At 41.4% G+C, this 20,464-nt stretch overlaps 2 protein-coding genes across 2 annotated transcripts in view; both read right to left on the bottom strand.

The window, feature by feature from the left end:
- Positions 1–2,242: 2,242 nt before the first annotated feature.
- Positions 2,243–13,373, bottom strand: gpr37a (G protein-coupled receptor 37a). The gene is made up of 2 exons (XM_069163408.1): positions 12,047–13,373; positions 2,243–5,609 (listed from the first exon to the last, which is right to left on the bottom strand). Exons 1-2 carry the CDS (start codon positions 12,998–13,000, stop codon positions 4,776–4,778), a joined length of 1,788 nt encoding a protein of 595 aa, XP_069019509.1. The 5' UTR covers positions 13,001–13,373; the 3' UTR covers positions 2,243–4,775.
- Positions 13,374–15,390: 2,017 nt separating this feature from the next.
- pot1 (protection of telomeres 1 homolog) overlaps positions 15,391–20,464 on the bottom strand; it is a 70,704-nt gene continuing 65,630 nt past the window's right edge. Inside the window, exons 17-20 of the mRNA XM_069162422.1 lie at positions 19,106–19,188; positions 17,689–17,783; positions 16,179–16,284; positions 15,391–15,797 (exon numbers count right to left, since the gene is read on the bottom strand). Of these exons, the coding sequence (XP_069018523.1) occupies positions 15,655–15,797; positions 16,179–16,284; positions 17,689–17,783; positions 19,106–19,188 (427 nt within the window). The 3' untranslated portion in view covers positions 15,391–15,654. The remainder of the gene's footprint in view (positions 15,798–16,178; positions 16,285–17,688; positions 17,784–19,105; positions 19,189–20,464) is intronic.

The raw sequence follows: 20,464 nt of genomic DNA, 5'->3' as shown, positions 1-20,464 counted from the left end.
AAAAGGTCTGAAACACATTAAACATTAAAGATTACATGAATAATAACAGCATTCCTCTGCTGGGTGTGCACTCATCTGTATCTGTGGCTGTTTTCAGGTAAATCCTCACAGATGTAGGTATGTGCCATGTACCTGTACTTATGCAAGACTACTCCTGTGTTTTTACATAACTTATTAAAAATGAACACAAGTGAGCAAGCAGCTTTCTAAGTTAAGGAGGTATGTCAAACAGTTTGATTTCTCCAGTTAACACTGGTAGTTCATACCATTCATATTCAGTGTGCGTGGAGATAAAGGGAGCTCCACCATGAACATGTTTTTACTTGTACAGAAGTATTTTTGTTAGAAGAAACAGCAGCCCAGGTGTCCGTAAACACACAATCTGATAGACACAATCTACAGACACAATCTGACCGCAGTAATCCCGGTGTCTGGTTTACAGACCAGACTGCACTAGTTCGGGCCAGAAACCATCAGTGACAACTTGTCTTGGAATAAATGAGGCCTGATGTGCTGCTTGTGGCACTGTAACACTGTTCACTGTGGCAGCCAGCTGAGAGGCAGACTCCCTCGGTTGTCATGACAACTGGCGGTGAGGACAATGGCATGCTGTGTCCTCCCTGGCTGGGTGGCGACGATGATGACGAAACGATGGCGAGAGAAAAAATAACAGCTGAGGGGTTGTGCTGAGCGTGACGCAGCAAATAAACTGCTGGAAGGAGAAAGTGGGGTTTTGTTTTCATGTTTCCTATAAAATCAAAACTTCCATAATAATTGACGTTCCTGAATTAACTTTTCACTGCTAGCTGCCCTGCAGTTATGCCTGGGGGAGCGGGGGGTGTTCAGTTGTTTATCGGACTGACTGTAACTCTGAATGGATGAGCACATGTGTTGAGTCTGAACTGTACAAACAATGGTGGCTGTGTCCTCTGTATGGATGGTAATGATGTCTCACTCTGCTTCTTTTGTTCATTTGACATGTTTTCCTCCCTTCGAACAGTAATCCTCATTTTACTAAAATAAATAGCGTTATTAACTTGCATTATTAACTCCACTCATGGTAAGGGAGCTAAATCATCAGTACGTTGTTTGATTTGGCCAGCGTGGTTGTAATGAATCTAAAGGCTTTAAAGAGTGTAAGTGCCTGTGGTCAAATGTGAAAGTGTCAAAGCAAACATATGAGTGTAATTGAAATGATAAATGTTCTGCACTTAATCACCATAGCTGTCTCAAAGCGCTTTACACTGTTTCCCATTCCACAATAATGGAGCTGAGCTCCCATGCAAGGTGCTTGCCATCAGGAATACATTCATGAACACATCAATGGTACACCATCAAGAGCAACTTGGGGTTCAGTGTCTTGCCCATTGACACTTTGGCATGTGGGCAGGAGGAGCCCAGGATTGAACCGCCAACTAGCGGATTAGTGGGCAACTCACTCAACCATCTGAGCCACAGCCTCCCAAAAGTATTGTCCAGGAAGCAATGTGGTACTGAAGTCAGCTGCTGAACTCATTGAGTATAAAGATGGATGATGTGACAGCTGCCCAGAAGTAACACCAAAGCCTCCCCAGAAATGAAGGGTCAGGGTTTATGACCCAAACTGGAACATTTGATATGTGGTCTTTGTTCTTTTATAACTCAAAGCTTAAAATCCTTGTATGAGCGTAGGAGAAGACTGAACAACTCTCACATTTATCTGGCCAAGCACTGTTTGGGCCTCTCTCAACTCAGTAACCAGTTATGTATGGGAATGTTAGAAACTGCATAGATGTTGGTGTTAGGTTTCACTCATTTCAGATCAATGTCTGTGGTTATAATTTAGGGTTGAAGTGGCCCAATAACTTCATCTCCTGAAGGCTGTGGCGTCAGTTTAAACTGACTAAATAATTTCCATTACGGTTAATATTGGGTTTTTTTGGGTGTAGGTTTCAATGATGGAGGCTTGGAAGTCATTTTGCCACCAGCTTGTCGAGACTTTTGCATTTTTTTTTTGAAACCGACAACTTAAAACGTTAAAGCTGACATCAACAGTTTACCCTCCTTTAAGAATATGTTCTGAATTTCATGCTGTGAAAGCAGTGTCAAGACAATTTTCTTTTAGTCAAAGCTGCAAATGGTGAGACCACAACGAGTGTGAAGTGACTGAGGAAAAAGGCTGCACAAATTAGCCAACTCTTGAAATTAAACCAGAGTTCAAAGAGATAGATTTTTAAATATTTCTTAATTAAAGTGACATATTTCTTGTGGCTAAAAAATACAATGACTTTCAGATTTCTGCTGTCAAACACAAAGAGAAGAAGGAAATACTCACACAGCCAGAGCTGATTAACAAGAACTTCAGCAAAAACAACACAGCATCAACTCTCATTTTGAATATACAGTATTTGTCCCACTGACTCACTCATACAAAGAAAGAAAAGACAAGAACATCCAGAGGAACAAAACTGATCTCAATAGCAGCAAGGGTTGCTGATCTTGTTTTTTTTTGTTTTTTTTTCTATGTTGCTTATCTCAACACATCCATTTAAAATAATGTTTTATCTCTCTGGTCCACAGTCTCCCGATAACTTCATTGAATGGTTTTGAGAAAAAATATTGTAATTTTGGCACGATTTAAAGTAAAAACAGAGTTTCCAATAAAAAACATGTACAAAATTTCAATTGTAGGCTCATTGTTCCTAACAGGAAAGTTCACCACTGCCTTCTGTATAACTTGAACACTCTCACGACAATCTAGAAAAACTGAATTTTGTCTCTTTTTCAAAGAGTATTCTTACAAATTTACAACCTGTAGTGCAAAGTTAACCAAATTTAATTATCGTGTTATTTCAAAACCATTGAAAAATATTTTCAGCGCCCATGCCTGCTCTCAGTTTCTTTACAACACAGTGACAACCAACAAAAAGGACAACCGAGTGTAGATTCAAAATACTGGTGTGTTAATTGCAAAACTAAAATAATTCCCAACAACTAATACTGATAGTGTGTTCTTTCAAATATACAATGCCTATAAAAAGTATTCACCCTTTTGTTGCGTTTATACATAAAATCATGGTCAATATAATTTGGCTTTTTTGACAAGAATTTGCAAACAAAAAACCTCTTTAATATCAAAGTGAAAACAGATTTTTACAAAATAATGTCAATTAATTAAAAATATATAAGGTAAAGTAAATGATTGCATAAATATTCACCCCCTTCAGGTCAGTATTTAGTCGATGCACCTTTGGCTGCAATCACAGCACTGAGTCTGTGTGGTTATGTCTCAATCAGGCTGGCACATCTGGACACTGCAATTTTTCTAAATTTTTCCTTGCAAAACAGCTCAAGCTCTGTCAGGTTGCTCAGGGATTGGGCATGAACAGCTCTTTTCAAGTCCAGCCACAAATTCTCAATTGGATTGAGGTCTGGGTTTTGACTTGGCCACTTCAGAACATTCACCTTGTTGTCTTTCAACCATTTCTGTGTAGCTTTTGCTGTATGCTTGGGGTAGATGTGTTGCTGGAAAATAAATCTTCTCCCAAGTCGCAGTTCTCTTGCAGACTGAGTCAGATTATCCTCCAGGATTGGGCGATATTTTTCTGCATTCATGTTCCCCTCTACCTTTACAAGCCTTCCAGGGCCTGCTGCTGAGAAGCCTCCCCAGAGCATGATGCTGCCACCACCATGCTTCATGGTGGAGATGGTGTGTTTGTGGTGATGCGCAGTGTTTGGTGTTCGTCAAACATAGCGTCGAGTCTGATGGCCAAAAAGCTAAAAAGAACCTTCTTCCAATTGACCTTGGAGTCTCCCACATGCCTTTGGGCGAATTCCAGGTGAGATTTCATGAGCTTTTTTCAACAGTGGCTTTCTCTTTGCCACTCTCCCATACAGCTTTGACTGGTGAAGAACCCAGGCAACAGTTGTTGTATGTACAGTCTCTCCCATCTGAGCCACTGAAGCTTTTAACTCCTCCAGAGTGGTCGTAGGTGTCTTGGTGGCCTCCCTCACCAGTCTTCTTCTTGCCCGGTCACTCAGTTTGAGGACGGCCAGCTCCAGGCAGATTTAAACAAGAGCCTTACTCCTTCCATTTCTTAATGATGGATTTAACTGAACTCTGTGGGATGTCCAGTGAGTTGAAAATCTTTTTGTAGCCATCTCCTAACTTATACTTTTCAATTATCTTGTCTCCGAGTTGCTTGGAGTGTTCTTTTGTCTTCATGTTGCAATTGTAGCAGGGATACTGATTAACCAGAGACTGGACCTCCCAGACAGGTGTTTTTATACTATAATCACTTGACACACATCAACTGCACTCAGGTGATCCCCATTTCACTAATTGTGACACTTCTGGCATCAACTAGCTGGACCTCTGTTGAATTAGGTCAGTCACTTTAAAAGGGGTGGATATTTATGCAAACACTTATTTTACACGATATATTTTTTTATTAATTGACATTAGTTTGTAAAAATCTGTTTTCACTTTGACATGAAAGAAGCTTTTTTTTTTTGCAAAGTCTTGTCAAAAAAAGCCAAATTATATTGACCATGATTTCATGTATAAAAGCAACAAAAGGGTGAAACATCCAAGGGGGGTGAATACTTTTTATAGGCATTGTATAAATTCTGTAAACAGTGACAGGACAGACAGTGGCGTCTTCAGTCTGTACGTCATAAACAACAGCGTGTTCAACAGTTTGTTCAATGAGGAAATAACACCCTGATACGTCTATGTGTCCACCGATCACTTTTTTGACCACGTCCACCTAACAGTTGATCTTCGACCTTTGACCTCAGCAATGAGTCCCCACAGCAGAGTAGGTGGCAGACGTAGACGCCTCCCTGCGGATGGTGCTGAACGGCGACAGCTCCAGCTCGGTGGTGGCGCACTCGTTGTCGATATCGCTGGTGACGGTGGCGGGTGTGCGGGGCGGGCCGCACTCGTCACAGCAGCAGCAGCAGCAGTCCAAGAAGGCTCTGGTGAACGGCTGACACAGGAAGAACAGCAGCACGGGCGTCACCGCGGATTTACAAAAGAGCAGGAGCTGGCTGACCAGATGCAGGATGTCCAGGGTTCTTCTGGGAACGCTGGCTGCCATGTACACGCTCACAATATTGCAAATGTTCTCCGGGATGATGCAGAAGCCGTAGAGGATTGCCAACGCCACCACGGCACAGTTCATCTGGCTCTCCAGCTTGATCTGTTTCTTGCTGCCACGGATGCAGGCTCGCTCGGCGCTGCGGATCTTGCGGGCAGTGACCAGCGAGCTGCAGATGGTGAACAGGGTCGGCAGGCAGAAATAGCAGCCAAAGTACCACCAGAGGCGCGCGCCGTCGTAGGTGAGCCCCAGGATGTACAGCGTGTCCGGGAGCTCAGTGGAGATCCGAACCGCGCAGCGCTCGCACGGCTTCACGTCGGGTGGGTCACCGTCCTCAGTGATCAGCTGTCGGATGAGCAGCTCGGGCAGAGCTAGAAGCAAAGCGCCCACCCAGATGACGGCGAGCTTGGCCGTGGTAGAAGCCCAGTTCTCTATCATCTCGTAGTACATCTTCACGTTGGAGGCCGCGCGAAAGCGATCAATGCACAGAGCACACAGCGTAAAGGTTGTGACCCCAAGAGACGCCACCTGGGAGAAAAAAGAAGAATGTCATGTTAAAAATTCTCCATTCTGGAAACATTAACCAGGAAATAAAAGTGCAAAACCATAATTTTATGATATAGAGCTGACATTAGCAGATTTTTTTTAGACCATGCACCACTTAACCAAATGTTTTCCAAACTAAATTTACATTTTTAATAGTACTTTTATTTATTGGAGGTCATTTTATGTGAATTGACTATTTTAATATCTATGAGAGGCAAAAGTATGTAACCCTCTAGGATGAGCAGTTAATTCGAAACTGAAATTAGAGTTGGGTGATTTCAGTCAATGGGATAACAATGAAGTGTGGGAGGGAAGTCTGTTTTATTTATAAACAAGGATCGACTAAAGTCAAAGTGCATCATGGCAAAAAAAAAAAAAGGAGTTTTCTGAGGACTCCAGAAAAAGAGTTGTTGATGTGCATTAGCCTGGAAAAAATTACTAAACCAATAGATTTTGGACTCCACCAAACTACATTTGAATGGATTGTGTAATTTAAAACCATTGTTACCCTCCCCGGAAGTGGTCAACCAGTAAAGTTTACTACAAGAAGAAGGCAATTAATCGTCTGCAAAGTCACAAATGAACCCAGGGACTCCTACGCAACTCAATGCCTCTCTCTCGTTGGCTAATGGTAAAGTTCATGGGTCCAAAGTTTGGAGAACACTGAACAACATGGAAGGAACATTGCTGCTCGTCTGCAGTTTGCTATAGATTGCACGGCCAAGCCAGAAGGCTACTAGAAAGGTGTTTTGTGGATGGATGAGACCAAAAATAAAACCTCGATTTACATGAGAAGCATCATGTTTGGCCAAAGAAAAACATTGCATTCCAGAACCATTTTAAGAACCTTATACTATCTGTGAAACACAGTTGTGGTAGTACCATGGTTTGGAACTGTTTTGCTGTGTGTGGAAAGGGGACAGCTTCCCATCATTAGTGAATTCTAATGGAAAATGTCTGGACATCTGTTCATTAACTGATTCTCAAGAGAAAGTGGGTCCTGCAGTCAGAACACAACTTTAGCATGAATGTTGTTCTACCAAGGAATGAATAAAAAAATAATAATGTTTGGGAGTCGCCAAGTCAAAGTTTCGACCTAAATCCGATAGAAATGGCATTGAAGGACCTGAAACAAGCAGTTGGTGATGGGAAACTCACCAATCAGAGTTGAAGCTGGTCTGCAGGAGGAATGGGCTAAAATTTCTCCAAGCAAATGTGCATGACTGATTAACAGTTAGTGGGAATGCTTACGGGTCCCACCAGATACTGAACGCAAAGGTTCATATATGTTCATATATGTTTACTTATAGCACTTTGTAGTTTGGCTTTCTTGAAGAAAATTGTATTTTCTTGATTCTTGTTGTTCTGAATTTGTACCCTCATGGTTGAAATGCATTTATTGTAAGTCGCTTTGGATAAAAGCATCAGCTAAATGAAATGTAATGTAATGTTTGCCACTAACATATATTTCAATATGAAACATTCTCCACAACAAATAAATATAATATTTTTTGTCTCATTTCTTTAATTTGACTTTATCTACTTGCAGTGGACAAACTGCAACTTTTGTTTATGGACCAAATGTTGGTGCTGAAATGTGGGAAAAGCTTGATGTTATTTATTTTTATTTTTATATTGTTTAATACATTATAAAGGAGGGACTTTGAGATTTCCTTTTACTTGGTGTGAGATTAGTTTGGGCAGCCTGAGAGAGGGCCGCGGAGACTGAAACAGGTGCTTCTCACCTAAAGCGTGAATTGGCAAACCTGCCAGTATTTATTAAACAAAATCACCGAAGTGAAAATTCTGTCACAAAACCATATTGATACGTATCTGTTTACATTTTTAGCGGGTTATCCTGGAACTTTCTCGGTGTGTATAACATGTATAGCTGTGTTTCACGTACTACACCACTGCTTTCAGCAAGCCTCTCAGTTGCAGCCTTGCACCACAGTTCGGATCTCACTGGGATTTATACAAACATGTTTTTTGTAATTGAACAGTCATTTTAACATCTCAGAAACTGAATTTGTTCATAGAACACAACAACAAATAAAATAAGTCCCTAACCTAGATTAAATGTCATAAGGGTGTTTCAGGTTATGTAGCTTTTACACTTCTGCTGATCAGCATTTAAACTATTAATGTCGTCACTCTTTTGTCATTTTTACATTCTGTGGTTACTGCGTCTGCCTTTGTAGGTAATATGAATTAGGCCTCATGTGATCTCGACATAAACCAATGTACAGCAGTAACTTTAAAGTTTCTGCTGTCTTTTTCAAAGTAATCACCTAAAACTAAGGTCACCAGATCTCTGAATTGAAACCAGTAAGCAAAATGTTATTACAACAAGGTAAATCTAGCATCATGACCTCAACATGAATCCTTTAGAAAACAACCACAACCACTGTATAAAGGACAACAGATGGAAAAAGCCATGTTTTTTAAATGCGATTGAAGACCACAATGTGGCTTTAGAGTGACCGACTGCTGAAAACCAAACGTCTTGTGAGCCTTCCTGACTAACATGATACAACCTCTCATTAAGGGTTTCTTTTCTCAGTCTTTGTAAAACCATGAAACAAGTTCCGAGGTAATATTGTTCATGTTCTGAAGTAAACATTGCATCAGGCTGAGATAACTGGTCGGGGTTATGGTGGGGTTGGATCAGGTTAAGCATCTAAAGATGATGATGATGTCACAGGTTGGACTAATGTTAGGTTCAGGTGAAGGAATGGAAACACACATAACTTCCCGCAAAATTGGAATCCCAAGTCTTGGAATCTAATGCAGAGTTTTGACTACATGAGGATAAAAAGCCTGTTTTTTTTTTGTACCTCCTTTAACTCCATATGACATCCTCAACAGTTGTTTTTTTCTTTATATTTTAGGGGTTCCAAACATAAAATAGTAGGTACCAAAACACATTAAGTAATATTTTATCAGCAACCAATGTATAGTCTGTCATGTGTTTTTGTAGTCTGAAAATCTGTACTACAGATGCAAATGACAGTACTGATGTGGAATTCCTGGTTCATTTCCCAGTTTTATCCCTGATGTCAACCCACACTCTCTTCTAAGTGTCATTTGTCCCACTTTTTATCTGTATTCTCTGCTGTCTTAAAACTTTAAGGCCATTTCGCTCTTCTTGTTTATCCTTGTAGCTTTCCACTTGTCTGGCCTCATGCCACATGCATATCATTTAGGATTAAAGGCAGATGTGGAAGTATTCCAACCCATGTTTACAACAACCTTTCACATCACTGGATATACATTTCCAGAATATCAACACAGGAGATCTGATGTTTTAGTTTGTGGCTATTTTTCATCTCTTCAATGAAGCTGAAGTGACATGCTTGTCGTGATGTACATTATGATTAATTCTCTAAATCTTTTCCTAGTGGACGTTGTTGGATTTTGTTTTTATTAATACATGAGGCATGAAAATCATTTTATTTAAATGCATCTTTTTTTTTTTTTTCTTTTTTTTTTACATTGAATGAAAAAACACCCAGTGTTGTCTTAATGATGGTCAAAAATACTTTGCATTGACAATACAACTCTATGTTCATTAAATCTGGATTAATTTTGAATTCAGCAACAGACTAAGCAAAACACATGGGTTCTGTGTTTGTTTGGGTTTCAGGCTACTCTGTATTATTTAGCATGAGGTGTGCAGTCAAAATTATACAATGGGTGTTTACGTAAATAGCATTCAGAAGGTAAATAGGAATTCTTAGTTTTTCCAATAAGATTGGAAACATATTCACAGTCTGTCAAACTGCTGACCTTTTACCTGGCACAGTCTGTGGCCTTGTGGGTAAAGGCAGCAATATAAATCTGTTTACATTGACACATTGTGCCGGACCCACCTCCCTTTGGGAACAAAAAGCAAGTCCCCGTAAAGTAAGTAATTGATTTTCAATACAAAGAGGTATAAGATTACAATAGGGGTTAGACAAGTAATAGTTATGGTTAGGTTTATAGTAAATCACCATGAAATGAATGTATGTTAATGTAACATCCCATGAAGTGTTGACAATACAACTGTGTGTGTGTGTGTGTGTGTGTGTGTGTGTGTGTGTGTGTGTGTGTGTGTGTGTGTGTGTGTGTGTGTGTGTGTGTGTGTGTGTATTGGGGGTCGGCCAATTACAGTAGTTTTCAATGAAATCCTCTTGCTGTTGACTAAATTAACTATATTATATATTAGTCGTTTTTGTACTGGATAAATAAACGACTAATTTAAATTAGAAATTTAACCATTTCAGATCTAATACCTGCTTTGAAATTGTCTTTTAACATTTGTTTTATTCACCTCATTTCATTTTATTGACTACATTAGAGTCAAAAAGAAAAATCCTGAAATTATTTTGATAAATGTATATTATCAAGTATGTTTACCAAATATATGTATTTTTTTCAGTTTCTTTTTGTTCAATCAATTTGGAATTAACTTAAAGGGCAGTCATCCGTGAAATAAGAAAGGAAGAAATAAATTAGAAGAATTTAAAGTAGACAACTGATGACGTCCGTAAATGTCACTGATGTCATGTGGGTCACTGCCTCAAACAAAGAGCTGCTGCTGTTAAGGAGCTTAAATTCGATTCATATGACCTTTTGCTACCAGATGTTACATTCACAAGGCGTTTGCATCATGATTAGTTACAAACATGTTGACCTGCAGCTGATATTTCCATGTTAGGCAGCTTTAAAACACGTCAACTACAGGTGAAACAAGTAGTTGAATAATTGAGCAACAGGAATTTGATCATTGTTGTTTTTTGAGCAAAAAGATTTGAAGATATCAGTTGCTCAAATGTATGTATTTAAAGCATTTATTTGTCACACATGGTGAATTTTGGAGGGTTTTGGACTGTTGGTCTGACATAAAGACATTTATGATGTCACCTTGGAATATGGGAAATTAAAACTCCCTTTTTTCAATATTTTCTGAGAGTTTATGAACAAAACAATTAATTTCTGACAGTAACTTTCAACAGTGTAAATTTAAGATCTATATCATCACTGAGTTCACAGACTGCCAACACACAGAACACGTACACTTGATGGCCAAATGTGTGTGGGCATTAATAAAATGCAGCCACATATGAGGGTTGAAATGTGCCCGACACCATATTCAGTAATCTGCAGCTTTAACAGCCTCCACTCTCCTGGTTTCAGCCTTTCCAAGTGGTTAAACCTGGCTGCAGGGATTTTATCCCATTGAGCCACAAGAGAATTAGTGGGGTCCCACACTGATGTTGGGGGATGAGGACTGACTCACAGTCAATGTTCTAGTTCATCCCAAAGGGCATTGTCATGGCTCTTTGCTGGTCCAGTCAGTTCTCCAGCAACAAACTGGAAAAAAAAGTATCTTTTTATGGAGCTAGTTATATATTCAGATCGAATCTCAGACCTCCCTGAACCGTTTAAACTGATGCAGTCCACTGATCAGCGGGGGGTCATCCTCGTCTAATCTCATTCTGAGAGACTCTTCATTAATCTTGATCTCCAGCCTGTCCGGGCGGCAGATTGTCACATGTTAAGTAGGTTTTGTTTTGTTTTCTGCAGCCTGATGTGATACTGATCAGATTAACAACTCTTCACTTCACTCTGTGACTTTAAACCCGATTTAAATACTGACTGCAGTCTGGATCCACCACCTAATTCTCATCCTAATTTTATGCATAGAATCTACAGCACGTGTTAGATTAAGGAAAGATTATGGTTGTGATTGAGGTGGTTTAAAAACATAAAAAGTGAACACTAATTGCAGGTTTGTAACTGGAAGGGAACATCGGCTTCGTGGGGCTCTTCTTAAGTTACACTCTTTTAGTTTCCTCTTTGTGTTATTATCCCTTTACCACAGCTCAGTAAAGCAATAAAATAGACTTTCTTTATCAAACTCAAGACTGTTGATGCCAAATAGCTTTAGATAAACTTTGAAATGTATGCTCAGAAGGACAATTTTGTCCACCATCACTTTCACTGCAAACGGTCGCCCATGTTCAGGTCATCTTTTGGTATGAGTGAAACACACTTGTTTTTTATTTATTTGAATGAAACCACTTCACTGAAACCGGTACGAACACTAGACACTCAGACAAAATAGTTGAACCAAGCTCAACTTTGGCTGCAATGACAATGTGATATCGTGCAAAACATTACATGTTGGTCAATCACAAACATGCAAGCACACTGTCTTCATAGATTACTTTGCATTGTGGATGCCATATTTCTACTTTTTACCTTGTGATTTTTGTGAAAAAAGATGAACTAGTTGCAGCCGTGGTAACTTTCCACAGTTTAAATTTCTGTCTTTGAGGACTAAACACTATTTTGCAGTGTTTTGGTGTCAAGTTTTTTTTATTGCTTTACCAGTAGCATCAACCCAAGAACCAGACCCTCTCCCTCCTCACCTCTAAGTAGGGGATAATCTTGCATGAGAACTCCCCCAGCAGCCAGTTCTTGGTGAGCTCGTGAAACACCACGAGCGGCAGGCAGAAGAAGATGATTACGAAATCCCAGAGCGCGAGGTTGGCCAGCAGCGAGTTGGAGATGCTCCTCATGTAATAGTTGTGGCACACGATGCACATGACCGACACGTTCCCGATGATCCCCACAGTGAAGATGACTGCGGCGATGATCATGACCGCGTACGCTCCGTACGACTCCGCGGTGACCGGGTAGAACGGGTTCTTCACCTGCTTGCGTCTCGTCCGCGTGTTTACCGGCGCGAACGGCGTGGTGTCAGGAAAGTCCGTCAGAGAGTACTCCTCCTCATAGTTGCTGGTGTTGAGTCCGAAGGGGGGTTCGGCATCTTGTTCCTGCGCCATGGCTGGGGGCAGAGCCTCCCACCCGCCCGCAGCTGCGTCCAGCAGCGGCTCGCTCCGTCTCGCCCTGCCGGATTTTGCACCCCGTCTCTGCCGCCGGTTGTGCTTGTCGGTGCAGGTGGATCCATGCGGGGTTTGTTTAAGTACTTTACCCGGACTGCATTCACCTTTTCTCGGCTCATCGGCCTTGTTTTCTTCCGTGCGTAAAGTTTCGTCTCCGCGTACTGGCCGGATGCGCTGATATCCTTGTCGTGCGTCACTTTTACGCACAGAGCGCCGATGTATCAGTGTCCCCAGCAGCTCAGAGTATTGCAGGTTGACAGTATCCACCCTTGAGGCCTGCACACTCATACCGCGCGTTTCCCCATTGTCCTCCCCGCTGACTATGCGCCATTTACGGCTTGGCACATTCCTGTCAGAGGCAGGAGATTCATAATGAGAACTGAAAGTCGTCTTTGTTTTGTGCCCGTGGAGTTGACTCGCTACGGCCTCGGTGCACAGCCACAAACACAGTAGCCTTAGGGGTGGATGCAGCATCATTGTTCCGTCTAAACCACGAGATCGAACTTTGTGATCCAAAATGATCGATCCATCTCTGGTTGGTGATAATCTGTTTTAAATAGCTCTAACTTTGTACTGTCACACAAATGTCAGTTGCCCTTCATTTTTTCACACAAACAGCTTCCACGAAGTCTTGTAAAAGTGGTGCACCTGTCGGGTTTCGGTGCGTCCCGGAGCAGCTCCGATGCGGAGCCATCACCAGTGAAGCCAAACATCGGAGTGTCTTCAAACCGGGCTATCTTCGCAGCAGAAGGTAGATGTTGCAGTGGAGAGTTGACGGACGGGTCCACCTTTGTCCAGTAAAGTTTCTGCACGCGCAGCCGCGAGAGACCGGAGACCGGGGTAGAGAGCAGTGAAATGCGTCCGGCGGAAAGACCACGCTTCGACTGCGAGCGAGCGAGAGAGAGAGAGAGAGAGAGAGAGAGAGAGAGAGGAGGTGGAGGAGAAGGAGAAGGAGGAGTGTGTGTGTGTGTGTGTGTGTGTGTGTGTGTGTGTGTGTGTGTGTGGGCTGGAGGGGTCGTCCGTCAAACCTGCTCTGATCCGATAATAAACTGTAGAAATAACACATTCATCTGTTGTCTATGTGGGATTATGCACTACAATAAAAGGGATTTACAGTCCACCTTTTTCTTGATATATGAAGCATGTCTTTAAAAAAAAAATGGATCATGTTTGAAGATGTTTATGATAGCCCTCAAATTCATTAACAAGTCCTCAAGTGAAAAATGATATGGCACAAAGAGAAAACACTTATAGAAATGTATTCCCTTTAAAAAGGAAACACTGTATTTCTTTTTAAAGAGTGGCATTTTTTAGTTTGAAGCCCAATCAACTAACCTTAAACAACAAATACACATTAATTAACTCAAACAAAATATATAAACACCTTAATATATTGTGACTTGTTCATTATCTCAGGAACAATTATCTTTAGTCAGTTGCACACATTTGTAAAAAAAACAAACCTCGGGACTTTACATTATCATGACAACGTATCCTATATCATAGCATTACTACACTTTTTTTTTTAATGAACCACAGACATATTCCAGTATGTCTTTCTAGTTTGTTCAGATCATCCACTATATAAATGTTGCTCTTGTATTAAAGGGAAGATCGCTGACTTTTGATTTTAAGTCTTGTGTGCTATCTAGTGCAACGTTGCGGTATTACACTAACAATGATCTGCAACATCAACAGAGGATATAAAGACTGACCAAAAACTAAATGCTAAAACTGCATGTCTTTGAATCTTTTTTGGGAGTTTGCTCTTTGTTTCCAAATGCTGATATTATGCAGCATGTATGTCTCATGATTTAATTTCTTTTAGTTTGCAGAAGTTGCTCTTCTTCACCATCTTTCCTCTGGTGAACGGGTTAAAACATGTTCAGCGTATTACTGTGTCATGAACAGTTGTGGACAACATTAAAAGTGCTTCACCCACATCAACCGACACATCTTATGCCCCTCACAAGACAGAGCATTAGGGCCACATTGAGAAAATAAAAAATATATTTTTTTTTTTATTTAGGATTATGACAAAGTGAAAGTGTCGAGAATGAAGTTTGTATTACATTTAGAAAATAAAGTCACGGTGTTGAAAAGGGTTAGTTTTGAACCTCTGTCGAGGTAACGCCTGCGTCTCAGGCGTTTCAGTTCTGAGTGGGACTACGCAGTCAGACCTCCGGTCAAAAACTGACTGATTCAGTGAAGGAGTCATTGTAAATGCACTGATTCTAGTAATTCGGGACACTAAAAATAACTTCTTTATGATGTTATAAATTCAAATGTGAGCTAATATTAACAGATTTCCTTTAAACTGACCTTGAGCCTCAGATGAATCCTAACAGTGCAATGTTTCACAAAAGTGGGTGGTACTTACTCATTGCAAATGGTTCAAGTAATCCGTTTCTAAAATGACAGTTGCTCAAAAGTTGTAGATAAATCCCACAGCCCTCTCCCACTTTCATGCAAGGGTCACAAATATGGAGTTTCTTTCAATGAGTTAAAAGTGCCAAAGTTAACACAGCTTGCATGTTGTAAATGTCCTGAAATGGAGCCCTAAGATTCAACTCTGCTTTGCACTGCTGTATTTTGCAATTGGCTCGATTTGTGCCTAATATGCTGTTTGTCCTTAACGAGGCACCGAACAGCTCTCATCCAACAAGGTGATAAAAAAAACCTAATCCTCTTTAAGAATGAACTGAGCTCAGTTTCTCCCTATCTCAGCTGAGATACTTCAGATTCTGCAAAAAAAACCAAAACAACAACGACCAAAAAACATAAATGGCTGCAGTGCTGGTGAGAACCCCAGCCTGCCTATAACAGGAAGTTACACAGGAACAGCTGAAAAAATATTAACAACCCAATCAAAGTCGTAGTTAAGTCTTTTATTTTGAAAGAGTTATTGAAATACTGTATGAGCTGTATGGGAAGAGCAGAATTTTAAAAATAAATGCTAGTTAACATTTTACAGAGTTTTGCAGCATTATCTTACATACATTTACACAATAAATACAAATAAACCTCAGAGGAGGTGAAATACAAAATGATGATCCAACAACAGGAAGACAATTGTTTTGTTTTCCAAAAGGACTCTGGTTTACAGATGATCTTTTGATTCTGCAGGCGCTTCAGGCTAGGTCGACGTTGGATTGTGTGGAGGAGGGTTTGATGACAGAGGTGTGGCAGATCTGATAGCAGGTCTGGTTCGGCCCACCGCCGTCGTCTTTTGCTCGGTACGCCATCAGACACAAGTCGAGCCACGGACTTTGACCTGAGGATAAACACATGAACCACCATCGAAAACCTGAGACACCAAAACTGCTGCACTTTCCGGAGGGTGGAGAACTACAACATATTATAGACATCGAACTGAGAACATACACTTAAAGCTTCACTGTGGAGTTTTCAGTGAAATTAAATTTTCCATTCACGGAATTGAGGAGTCACATAAAACAGTGTATATTGTAGTAATAATCGCAAATTACCTGATTTTTACACAAATCGTTTTGAAAGTTATACTTTGAGTCTTATCAAAAGTAAAAATATATATATATATTTTGTCATCATAAAATGCTGCTTTATAACAGTCACTGAAATAACTTGATCTGTTCCAGCGTGTTTGTGCAGATGTTTGTGGGTTTGACTGGCTCACCCATGCTGCCCACTGGTGGACAAAGGTAGTCCATGATTTCACGGATGCTGTTTTGAGCCTCCTGATTGGCTGCTACGTCCTCTGTCGACACACTGAAGAATGACTCCTGATGAAAGACGCAAACAGAGTTAACATGAACAAAACATTTTTGGGCATTTTTTATGCACATCTAAATGTAAACAATCATCAACAATGTGTCTTCATTTAGTTTCAGCTTGTTTTATTACATTATTTATTCCATTAATAATAAGAATTTGAAATCTGTACTATTTTTGCAATGTGTCCAATTCAATCCAAGTTCCCTATTCATAAACATTCTAATATACTTTGTTTTCAGATTTCTTCACTAACTGCCAAATTACTAAAAAAAAAAATGAGATTAATGGATGTGATCATTTTTTCAATTCATTAATCAAATATTTGGTCTTTTACATATCAGAAAATAGCTGATCCAGTTTCTGGGAGCCCAAACTCTGGGTTTGATACACTGTGGTATCATTATCTCTCCTGTTCCTCTCCTTTGGATACTGACACAAACCCAAACTTGGAATTATCAGGAATTATTATTTTTTTTTGTATCATCCACAGTGAAATGTTGGTAAGTTTCAACCCTTTCCAAGAGTTTGGGCATGTATCCCCTCCTGAGAAATTGTTTCGAGACATGACTCGTCATTTGAGAATACTATTTGACTGATTTGAATCCACCTTGATTTATTTAGAAAATTCTAAGCCTGTTTTGAAGTTACTTTTCTATCTCTCAGTAACCAAAGCTAAGATGTTTCGATTCTCAGATGGTGTGGTCCCTTTTGTCTGCCTGATTGTGCTTTGATACAGCCGATCCAGATTCCACAAAGTGTTCCACAGTGACATGCAACGCCCCCTTAGATTCCTTCAGTGTAGCCGTGACTTGATGCTGAGAAAACCCCTCTCTGCTTTGAATAACAATCTGATTTCTGACACTTTCACATAGTACTGGGACCAGTTTCTCACCATCACAATGCTACTTAGTCAGCAATGTTCTGCTGGAAACTTGAGGCTCAGCGAAATTTATTATAGAAGAACAAAAGCTGCAAGTTGATTTTCTAGAACAAACCTCTGAGTTGATCAAATCTACCCAAGTGTCATCTGAACGCTGCTTTATTGAAAGAATACAACTCAAGGAAATCTGACCCTTTGTACAAAGGAGTTAACATGATCAATACCACTGTCCAAAGTTAATTGCTGACATAGAAATAGTGCAGAATCTAAAGTATTTCTTCTAAGTATGAAACTTCTGTTTTTAAATGTTTCTAAAAACTGAAACTTTCAGATCATTTCTCTAAATGTGATTTTTAAAGATGACAGATTTTTGAGGTGTTCTCAGACTTTTGGATCACACTGTTTTTTTGGATAACGTTTAGAAAGTGCTCATTTTCTTCATAATAATAGACACAGATTCTTCTCCCTTCTCGTGATCGAACGTCCTCTGATTAAAGAGCGAGCGGCACGTTACACGAAGTCTAAAACTCACTGCATGTTTCCACAGGAAGACGTCCAGCGTGTCGGTTTCGTCCTGGAGCTCCAGCTTCATGAGCAGGACAAACTGCAGCAGCTGAACACCGAGAGCTGCATACCAGAGGATCAGAGACATTAACGCTGAGTGACTTATTTCAGAGGTACTGCAGCTCATACAGACCTGAGGTCAGCCAGGGAGCTGCTCAGGAACTTTTACAACCTGCTGAATAGGAAGGGGGGGTTGATGCAGTGATAACCGAGATGAAACGACACAGCAACAACGGCTCAGAGAGAAATAAGACAATAAAGTGACCAGTTTCAAAACTTCTCTTGGTCCTTTCAAGGACAAGAACCTGAAAGGCAATGATGTCACAAAACTGGGGCAGGGCCTAGTGATTATTTGTTTTAATGCCAGAATGCCCATAATGCTCAAAACAAAGATAGATCAATTAGCTTGCGGTCCAGAAAAAAGGTATATCCCTAATGAGTAAGTGTTCCAAGTTCCAATCAGCACCCGAGTTCCGCATGTTTTTGTGAGCGCTGGTCCGGCGCGTGTCTTCAGGTACGATTTCTCTGTGGATATGACAACATTTTGCGTCAAACTCTAGAAATTGGCAACGGAGACTATTAAAAGGCTCCAGGAAGTTTATGGCAATGAGGCAATGAGTCTGGAGAGGTGTCTTAAGTGACATTTTATGTTTCCTAAGGGAAAGATCATCAGGCTGTCAACATTGAGCTCTACTGTGATGCTTTGAGGCATGTGATGGCCAAATGTTTAGTGGAAATGACCTGAACTGAGGTCAAAAGTTTCTCACCCACAATGAAACGATCGTCACTCCCCACCAACCCTACTGGCCAAATTTGGCTCCCTGCCACTTCTTTTGGTTCCTCAATAATTTGTCACAAACTTTGATGTGACCTCTCCGCTCAAGTTTCAGGTGCGTAAAATGTCGCAAATGCACCCAGACCACTGCTCACAGAAACATGTGTAACTCGGGTGCTGATTTTGATCAAGCCATGAAATTTGTAACAATTATTCATCAGGGTTATACCTTCCTCCTGCTCCCTTCGTGTCACGGTGCTGCCCAATGTTCACGTGCAATAGGAGCAGTCTCGGAACATATTGATCCACCCTTGTACAATTTCCCAAGAGTCCAATAAAGTCTTCAAATGTCTTGTTTTGTCCAACCGACAATCCGGAAGACAACAGAGAAGTTGTAAACCCAGAAAAAATGCTAACAGAGAACTTTACCTTACAATTAACATCATTTGATAAAAACAAGTTCATATTGTGTTAACGGTTTCTCATATTAAAAGATGCAATCATTTATTTTAATGGCTACTGAAAACACTGACAATTTAGTGCGAGCTTCTTCCTGTCTCTTCCCCTCAGGTTTCCTGCGACAGTCCAGTAAATCAAACTGGTGTCTCACCTTCTGCAAGAATCTTCTCATCGATCATCTCAACTCCTTCAGCACTCGGCTCTCTCAGTGCAGCCTTGGAGCACCGCTTACATCTACAACACACACAGGAAATTATAATGAGACTGCTGGAGGAGTTGCCTTAATCATGCTGCCCTTTACATCCAAAGAGTTTCAGACTGTGGGCTTGGCCTTTGGGACCTCTGTGAGAATGAGAATTGTAACAGTCTATTACTGAGCAGAGAGTTTTAAATAAAGTAAACAAAAAATCTTGCCTGGAAGAATCAAAGCCTGTCAATATTGTTTTGTCACTGATCTCTCTATATCAGTGTACATGTTGGCTGATCAATATCAGTAAATATCAACAGATAAATGTCAAACATACACTAATGAAAAAAAACATTACCGCGAGTCGCCACCGAGGGGTTTGAGCGGCTCAGTGATCCTGGGAGCTATGTTGTCCGGGGCATCAGCCCCTGGTAAGGTCTCCCAAAGCAAACTGGTCTCAGGTGAGAGCCCAGACAAAGAGCGGCTCATACAGACCCCAATGAACAGCAGCTCATGGACTGAAGCCATCTCGCCCAGATCAGGGAAACCGGGGCACCCTCCTGGAACCAGACCCAGGAGGGGAGCTTGCCGGCGAGCGTCTGGTGGCCGGGCCTTCGCCCATGGAGCCCGGTCTGGCTCAGCCCGAAGAAGCATCGGGGAGCAGCCACCCTGTGGACCCACCACTTGCAGGGACAAGCATCGGGGTCAGGTGCAATGCATACCGGGCAGCAGACCGGGCCGGGGGCCCGGGGTGAACCGATCGCTGGCAGCATAGACTAGCTCTAGGGACATGGAACGTCACCTCGCTAGCGGGGAAAGAGCTGGAGCTGGTGCAGGAGGTGGGGATACTCACGAGCCCCCGACTGAGCGCCGATGTGTTGGAGTTCTCCCCGGAGAACGAGAGGGTCGCCTCCTTGCGCCTCCGGGTTGCAGGGAGGAAGACTCTGACTTTTTGTACTTATGCACCAAACGGCAGCTCAGACTATCCGGGGTTCTTGGAGTTGGTGGGGGGAGTCCTGGAAAGGGCGCCGCCTGCTGACTCCATAGTTCTCCTGGGGGACTTCAACGCTCATGTGGGCAACGACGGAGAAACCTGGCAGAGAGTGATTGGGAGGAACAGCCTGCCCGATCTGAACCCGAGCGGTGTTTTGTTACTGGACTTCTGTGCTAGCCACGGTTTGGCCATAACAAACGCCATGTTCGAGCATAAGGTGGCTCATAAGTGTACCTGGTACCAGACCACCTTAGGCCGGAAATCAATGATCGACTTTGTAGTCGTATCATCGGATCTGCGGCCGTATGTCATGAAGAAGGTGAAGAGAG

This window comes from Embiotoca jacksoni, unplaced genomic scaffold (assembly GCF_022577435.1).
Source record: "Embiotoca jacksoni isolate LCO1_2020_lvr unplaced genomic scaffold, fEmbJac1.0.p SCAF_3, whole genome shotgun sequence".
In the NCBI taxonomy this organism is placed as follows: Eukaryota; Metazoa; Chordata; class Actinopteri; family Embiotocidae; genus Embiotoca; species Embiotoca jacksoni.
Note: the sequence above shows the minus strand (reverse complement) of the source record. Positions and strands in the feature narration are given on the sequence as shown.

What these genes read in the sequence shown, in the direction of transcription:
- gpr37a (XM_069163408.1), bottom strand. Translation starts at nt 13,000, where the DNA reads ATGATGCTGCATCCACCCCTAAGGCTACTGTGTTTGTGGCTGTGCACC. An exon ending in AGATTATCCCCTACTTAGAG is followed by an intron (nt 5,610 to 12,046) that starts GTGAGGAGGGAG and finishes TTTTTCTCCCAG; the next exon opens with GTGGCGTCTCTTGGGGTCAC.